The following is a 9,022-nucleotide window of genomic DNA, read 5'->3' as shown; positions in this document are numbered from 1 at the left end:
TGGTTTCGCTATGAATCTGCAATCGATGCTCAAAGGCACACACAAGACAAGTTGAATGCTACTTCAAAAACTACACATCCCCAACCTGTCTCCCCCCTGCACATGAAAAAGCATGATGCATTAGTTTACACTCATAATGTATTTTACATATTCTAAAAGGAATTCAAGCATGCTTTGTACAATTGTGGTATAAGTAGTGTTACCATCAAAGAAGAAGGGATTGAGCAATATAGAATTGTTGACAACACAAGGAAAAAAAGCTATCATGTCACATATGTTTTGTGTTCTAATGATGCTTCATGCTCTTGTAAAATGTTTAAATCTGTTGGAATATTATGTCGTCACATTCTCTTTGTCGTGAAAGGAAAGTTCTTATTTGAGATTCCAAGGCAATATGTTTTGCATCGTTGGACTAAAGAAGCTATGAAGAAACCAATTTTTGGCTTAAACAACTTGCTTGATGGGGCAGAGAAGGATAAGAAGCAAAAGCTAGTTGGTGATTTATGGTATAGGTTTTTTACATGTGTAAGTCTTTGTAAGGAGAAAGATGAATGCCTTGAGTTATTGTTGTCTAAGCTAATATATTTTGAAAATGAGATGAAAGACTTGGATTCTGAAAGTCCAGTTGATAATCGTGAGGCAAAAAATAAGCACATCGAATTATTTGTTGGATCTAATGACATTGTTGTTGATATTCTTCCTCCAAACAAGTCTTCCAACAAAGGTAGTGGTAGTGGGAAAAGGAAAAATTCTGACAAAGAGATTGCTATTGAGGAAATCCAAAGGAAATATAGACTTTGTAGAAGTTGTGGACAGAGAACAAACCATGATAGTCGGAATTGTCCGCAAAAAAAAAAAAAAAAAAAAAAAAAAAAAAAAAAAAAAAAACCAACTTGAATGAGGTATTTTTTAGGGAAAAAAAATGTACTATGTTTACTTCCTACTAGATTTTCATTTTATATATGTTCATGTACATGATTTCAGAATTTCAAAGAAGAGTAGAAAGGCTGCAAAACGACTTCATATTTACAAGAAACCACATCAGCTACTGACGGCCTAGTGCTGAAATAGAGGAGATAAGAGGAGAAAAAGAACATAGTGATATAGTGCCCTTTTTATTGATACAGTGATTGTTATTGTTACACATATATTAAACAGAGACCTTTTATTGTTAAAACTTTATTGATAGGGTGACCTTTTATTGTTAAACTTTGTATTGACCTTTATATTGTTATTTTGATGTAGTGACATATTGGCATATGATAACTTAAATTTATATTATAGCATGTGTTATTAAAGTCATAGTGACTTTTTTTCATCGTATTGGAACCTTATTTCGTGGGAACCATTTTAGTGATATAATGACCTTTATTATGATATAGGAACTGTTATAAAAAATACTCACATTTTCACAATTCTTCTAAGCCCCCCTCAGCTCCCCTAACCCACATTGATTAAGCCAATAAAAAGTTAGGGAAGGAGGAGCTCGTTCTTTTAATTGATATACTAATTGAATAGCTTAAGAATAGATTAATATAAATACGACACTTTTACCTTACATAGTGACCTTTTTATTTAAATAGAGACAGATTATTATAGACGAAATCTTCTTAATCACATAGTAACACTCTTGCATCTCATAGTAATTGGCAACTTTTAACTCATATAATGCCATTTTACTTACATAGTGAACTATAAAAAGTCATATAATATCCTTTTTCAAGTTTTTTTTTTTTCTCTTTTTAAGAGATAAAAAAAAGTTAAGGCATTTTTAGGTACATATTTATTATAGGTCCTTGAAAACTTGTCACATATGTGTACAAAATAGAATAATGAATATGGTGATAATTTTGCATTATAACTTAATTATGTATAACACATTGAACTAATAACATTTTAAATACATAGTGACTTTATAGTATAGAAACCTTTTAAATAACATAGATACCTTTTTAAATACATAGTGACCTTATAATATAGAAACCTTTTAAATAACATAGATACCTTTTTAAATAATATAGATACCATTTTTTGTAACATAGGCACCAAATTTATAACTAATATATATTTCACTAAACTTCTTGAATGTTAATTAAAGATTACATATCAAAAAAAACTACCAATACCACCAATTCAAAACCTTCGTATGAACTGGAATCATATCATATTGTTCTACATTAACACTTATACAAATTCGTTTGACTATCCATTAGTTGATGCAAACTAGATCATTACATTAGATTTCCTACTTCTGTGCAAAAAACTTCTGAGCAAAAAACTTCATCCACATATTTGTTAGTCTACCTATTCTTTATTTTCCTTTTTACCTTGCTTTGTTTTCTTCTTCCTCCCATCAAAAACATCTTTTGCAACTTGACTCCTTATTGATCTGAATTCAGATAGCTTTTTAAGAACTTCATCTATGACAGTGTTCATATCAGACAATACCAGAGTAACAACAATCTGAGCTCTCAATACCCGTCTAGTTGAAACCAAATATATTAATTTAAAACAAAAATTAGAATAAAAAAAGCTAGTTAAATTCCATGGAGGAAATAATTAATATAATAAAAATTGAAAGCCTAATAAAAAAATGAGAATAATAACCATTCTCAAAACATCGCAATTGAAGACATCAGCTCCATCAAAGTAAAGCATGCTGACCATAGTATAAATGCCAATATCATTATTTTGTTTTCCAGACTTCCAATTTAGAGAAGGTGACTCCAAAGTGTAATCAACCATGCTCTTCACTGAGTTATTACTTTGAGGAAGGCGTTGATCAAGAAAAGTACTCATCATATCACTCTAGGCAAAATATAATAATACTTTAGGTTCCATACAGCATATCCTAAATAGAAAAATACAAATAAAATCCAAAACATCATATTTTTACCAAAACATCAAAGAACTTCTCAACCTCACTCATGTACTTCGTATCATAACTCATATTATCAATGAACTGAAGCTTTTCTTCCTTCAAATTCACAACAATTAGGAAGAAGTGCTCACTCAAGAGTATAGGAACAAAAATCTGCAATAAATAAACAACTATTAAGCTTGAAAAACTTAATATAAAGTACTTAATTGAAAAATGATTGTCAACATTTGCAATGTATTACCAACTCAACATTTGCAAGATCAAAATCATTGCAAGGTCTGAATAACCATCTTGACCAAATGTCAAATAGCTTGTAGAGTTATTATTTTTAAATGTGATTATTTGAATTACATAGTGACTGTTTTCATTACACAGTAAAATTAATTATGAATCTTGTATAATGAACAGCTACCTTTATAATGATATAGTAACCAAATAGCCGAAAGATACTTACACTTTGAGTGACACCAAAATAAAGTTTTTGAGGTCCATGTGCACTACTCTTCTGGTTTTCATTAAGCAACAAAGGCCAACAATCAATAATACCAGAAGATATAACAATAGTCAGTTCACCTAATGAAAGGAATTCATTCCTTGTAATCTCAAATGGTTTGCCAAAAGATACCAACACCTCATTGTACAAGGAAATAAAAACACACATGTTTATTAGCATAGTCACTTGTTATTAAAATTTTAAAATTAAATAACAAAAAGAACCATGACATGACTTACTTGAGATTGAAACCATGGTAATCACTAATGCAGTAGTCAACAAGTTCCTGGACAACTACATCCAAAATCTTCATATCCTTATTACTTGACTTCATATATGAGTTACATATGTAACTTTATCACCAATGAGACTAACATCCATAGCAAGGGAACATTTAGATTTTCCATTATTCAAAACATGCTCAAAACCTATCCTTGGAACTTCACCAACTACAACATTAATCTCTTTTGCAGGTGCACCATTATCATCAATATCAATACCAACATCATCCAAACCATTAGGCACTTTTCTTACCCAACTTACAATAGACACAATCTCATCAACAATATCATGAACACGAGGATCCATAAAGAATAAATCGCTTTGGGACATTGGAGGTATCGAATTGGAAGCATCATTAGGTTTACGAGTCTGAAATAAGACTTTCAACTCATCCATATAGAAGTTTGATACCACTTCCAAATCTTTTTTCATGAGCAAAAACTTTTCATAAATTTCCTGTGAAAAAAAAATGTAGCACTTAGATTTAGTAAAATAATTTGTGACATAAAAAAAATTAAAAAAAAATAATAAAAAAAAAACAAAATTAAAGGGCAAAATACTTACATCAATAGCGATTGAACGGATTTCCTCATTATACATTGAATTAGCAGGTAGCTCATATTGAATAACACCCTTAACATTGCTACGAACACCTTCACTAACAACAAATTCTTTTCCAGAAGTTTGATTCACAGGAGCTTCCTTGAATTGATTATTAACAACATGTCCATCCTCAAATTGCAACTTCTCACTCACTATATATGTATCAAACTCAAGAATGCCACACCCAAAACCCTTGGACAACTTTTCGTTTGTAATCCTATCTCTTATATCCACATCAGTCTAATGTTGAATTAAAGGTATTGTAGAATTTAACACAACATTCCTAAACCTCAATCGATGAAAATAGATAATCTCTAACATCAAAACACAACCACAAAACCATTATATATTTCCTTCTTTGTAGCTCTTCACAGCTTCACAAAGTCTATCTAAGACATATTTTGACCAATCATAAGTTCTTATTTGATTAACATCAACCAAACATTTTACAATTTTTTAAATCCACAGTTCTGTTGGACGTAGGTGCTAAAAAACTTGAAAAAGCATGCATGATAAAAAGTTGTCTGAATTCTTCCCCACCATATTAGTAAAGGGATCTTAGATTCAAAAAAACCCAAAGGAATTGGATCATTCTCACCTATAAGACCAAAATGAGACCTCCATTTAACCTTTAAATCATAATCAGGGTTGATGACATTAGCACAACAAGAAATTTCTTCAACTTTCTTAGATGTTTTGCAAGGAAGGCAAAAAGCATCATACACATCTAATTCAGTCACGACAAAATCCTTTTTACTATCAATAGTAAACATGCAACTACCATGATCAAAACAATCTACCAACCATGATAGCATATCAGTTACAGTTTGTTTCACCTTCAAAGATAACAAACCTCCAAAGCCAATTTCTTTCACAGCCTTGATTTGATCATCTGATTTTTTTTAATCATCTCTACTAAATGAAATGGCCTACAACGTGTTTTAAATCCTCGTTGCATCCTGTAATAAGACATACGAAAAGATAAACAATTAGATCATAGAAAGAATCACATTAAGAAAGTAACAGAGATACCTAATAACAGGACAATAAAAAAGAAAAAACAAGGAGGAGAAAATAAGAAACCAAATTATTTATTAATAGAATTAACAAGCGTATAAGGTATAACAAAAGAAAAATGAATGCATGTCACTAGTATTATATTTAAATATACTATATAACAATAATATTAATAAAACATAACATCATATGTTTATAAAGACTATTTTTACGTAGTTGCCTCTTTTTATAGCATAGTGACCTTTTTTTTAAACAAAACTTCAAAAAAAAAACGAAAACAAAAATTCACTTACATATGTACATCACCATCTATGATTGCAGATTCTTGCCTATGAATCACAATGTTCTTATCCTTATTTGCCTTCACTTTCTTCACTTTACGACCTTCATTTTTATCCAACTTTCACTTTTTATTTATTTATTTATTTATTATTTTTTTTTTTTTACAATAGCAAAGGAACAAACAAAACACAAACTAAAGCAGATTAGAACAATTCATCCGGCAAAATCTAGCAATACCATCCACCTTTTGTACCTGGTCCCTCTGGACTTTTAAGATCGTGCATCGTTGGAACATCCCCCCCCCCCCCACTTTCCTGATATCCTTTAGTAGCCATGCAATCAAAATTTCCTTGCTCGGTTGTACCTGTAAGCTGTTCACAAGCCCAATAGAGTCAGATAGAAATAGGATTCCTTGTCTCCCTTTCTCTCTAGCCCACTTCATAGCTTCAAGACAAGCCCAGGCCTCACATTGAATAACTGACGCTGCTGCCCCATGTTTTCCTCCTTTGTCCAAAGCAAAACCATGACTATTAGGCTTGACTGCCCACCCTATCCCTGCTCTTGTTGTCTTCTTGTCCCATGAACCATCTATTTCCAGTATGAAGTCATCAAAACCCTTGTCTTCCTGTCCTAGTTGCACATAATTAAAACCCGGGGGGAGAGTCAGGTGATTTGTTTCACTGGAAACCCCCCCCCCAATTACAACCGTTGTTTGATTTGTAAAGGTTTCATGGTCGTCCATAGCTCGATGAATAACTTCATTCACTAGACTTATGGTCCCATTAGAGTTATTGAAGCATCTAGCGTTCCTAGTTTTCCATAAACCCCATAAGTTGCCACGAACAGCGCACAACGGGTGCTGTTCTTACCATCCTTGCTATTAAACAGCAGGATAAAATGTTGGGCCCAACTTTTCAACGAGTTGAATCCAGGAGAATCAGGACAAATAGTTAGGGAGCTGCTTTCCCAAACTTCCTTTGCCAGAATACAGAACCTGAAAATATGTTGACTATCTTCTAAGCGTACCTCACAATGATCACAGACTTCATCTACTCGTATTCCCCTCTTTGCCAGGTTAACCTTGACTGCAATACCGTCATGAAACAGTTTCCGTAGGAAAACCTTCCATTTAGGCTGGATGCCCAGCCTCCAAATCACCTTTACAAACTCTTGATCCCTTGCTACAAACTTTGAACTATCTAGACCCTCATCCTTAGATAAGTAATAGTATCCAGTTTTAACGGTATATCTACCCGATGGATGATATTTCCAGTAGATAAAATCGCCCTCCTCAGTTGACTGAGGAAGTTCCATTGACAGGATCGACTTTGCACTCTCCAAGTCAAAGCATTCCCTTACCTTTCCAGCATTCCAAGTTCTTTCCTCTTTGTTAATGAAATCCTTCACTTTCCAATTCATAGCGGCTCCCAGAGTTTGTCCTGATTTAAATGTTGGAATGGAACCATTCACCCAAGGCATACTAATGGCCTTTATATTATTTCCATTTCCCACTTTCCAAGCAAAACCATTCTCAAAGGATTGTGATGCTTGTCTCAGGCTTGACCTTCCCATAGATGGAGTTCCTTTTCTCAAAAATAGCCTATTCCTACAACATATTCCACATGGTTGTAGGCCCTTATAAACTCTAAAAACTAGTGGTTGAGGGTTGAGGTGCATTCTTGTTGCTTGTTTAAAAAGTAAAGCATCATTGAGGTATGAGCAACCTCGAATCCCCAGGCCTCCCATGCTCTTAGAAAGTTGGGTTATGCCTCTACTTACCCAATGTAATCCTTTCCCCCCCTTACTTGCCCACCAGAAACAGGTAATCAGGCCATCAATCTTGCTCACAATACTTTAAGGGAGTTTAAGACATTTCATGACATGAGTAGACATACTTACCAGCACTGTGTTGATGAGAATCAGCTTTTCCGGTTGAGAAAGTTTAAGGGAGGCCCATGTCATAACTTTTTTCGAGACTTTATCCACTAAGAAGTTGAAATACTTGCTCTTCTTCCCCTGAATGTCAATCGGAGCCCCTAGATGAGATCCCATGTTGCTAGTTTCCTGCATTGCTAGAATTTGTTTCACTGTCAACTTCATATTACTATCAACCTCCGGAGAGAATTTGACAACAGATTTTTCAAGATTCAGTTGTTGGCCCGAGGCTTTTCCAAACCTATGTAGAATATCCGAGATACACTCACAAGAATCCTTGTTTGCCTTGAAGAACAACATAGCATCGTCTGCAAAGAATAGATGAGAGATTGATGGTGACCTCCTCGAAACCCTTAACCCTTGTATTTGTTTGATGTCCTCTGCCAAGATTAACATTTTTGACAGAATGTCCATACATATGATAAATAAATAAGGGGAAAGAGGATCCCCTTGTCTGAGTCCACACTTTGGGGCAAAATGATCAGATGCTTTCCTGTTTATAATTGCTTTAAAAATAACCATTGAGATCCACTGAGAGACCATCCTTATCCAGTGATTGGAGAAACCTTGAACCTTTAAAACTTTCAGAAGGAAGAGCCAGTCCACCCTATCGTATGCCTTGGACATATCAATTTTGATTGCTGTAAAACTAGACCCCTTCCTTGAATTTATAAGATGCATCAGTTCATGGCTCAAGAGGATGTTGTCCTCCATATACCTTCCCGGGATGAAAGCATGCTGATTTTCCGTGATTAGTCTTGCAAGGACATACTTTAGTCTATTCACCAAGCATTTTGAAATGCATTTGTACACCGTGTTGCAAAGACTAATAGGTCTGAAATGGCTAGCCAGTTCCGGAACCTTCACCTTTGGTATTAGGACTAGGAGGGACTGGTTCCATTCCTTTAGCATGTTTCCAGTCCTTAGAAATTGCCTGACACTTTCAGTAACCAAATTCCCTACTTTCTCCCAATATTTCTTGAAAAACCCAACTGTAAAACCATCCGGCCCTGGGGACTTAGACCCATTCATGTTGAACATCGCTTGTCTGATTTCCTCATTCAAGAAATCCCTATCCAGCCAAGATCTATCTTCAGTCGAGAGTTTAGGTATATCTAGTTGCCTAAGTAAAAGATCTATATCTTCCCCATGACTCTCTGAAATTATTGGGTTGTAGATCCCCTTGATTGAGTTTAAGATTACCTCTTCGACCCCTCGATGCCCCTCTACCCATGTTTCATCATTCTGAAGAGTTAAAATTTCATTTTGTAACTTCCTTTGTTTCACTTTCCTGTACATTGTAGGCGTAGGGCAGTCCCCACACCTAATCCACTTTGCCTTCATCCGTTGATGCCAGTAACTGAATTCCAACTGGTTGGTTGGAATAAGACTATTGATGTGATGGATATACCCTTCCCCTTCCTGAATCGTACTGATCCATTCCCGAGTTCCGTAGGTCTTTAGACAGTTTTCTCCAATTTATCCCCCACACCTTCTTGTTCTCCAAACACCAAGCTTGCAGCCTGGAC

At 34.5% G+C, this 9,022-nt stretch overlaps 1 protein-coding gene across 1 annotated transcript; it reads right to left on the bottom strand.

Annotated features, from left to right (window-relative positions):
* Positions 1 to 6,329: 6,329 nt before the first annotated feature.
* On the bottom strand, positions 6,330 to 7,130 carry LOC110699860. The gene has a single exon (XM_021877371.1). The coding sequence runs from the start codon at positions 7,128 to 7,130 to the stop codon at positions 6,330 to 6,332; it is 801 nt and encodes a 266-aa protein (XP_021733063.1).
* Between the last annotated feature and the right edge of the window lie 1,892 nt (positions 7,131 to 9,022).

This window comes from Chenopodium quinoa, unplaced genomic scaffold, assembly GCF_001683475.1.
Source record: "Chenopodium quinoa cultivar QQ74 unplaced genomic scaffold, ASM168347v1, whole genome shotgun sequence".
Lineage (NCBI taxonomy): Eukaryota > Viridiplantae > Streptophyta > Magnoliopsida > Caryophyllales > Amaranthaceae > Chenopodium > Chenopodium quinoa.
The sequence above is the reverse complement of the archived record's forward strand: the minus strand, read 5'-3'. Positions and strand labels throughout refer to the sequence as shown.

Coding starts and splice junctions, on each gene's coding strand:
- LOC110699860 (XM_021877371.1), bottom strand. CDS start 7,130: ATGGGAAGGTCAAGCCTGAGACAAGCATCACAATCCTTTGAGAATGGT.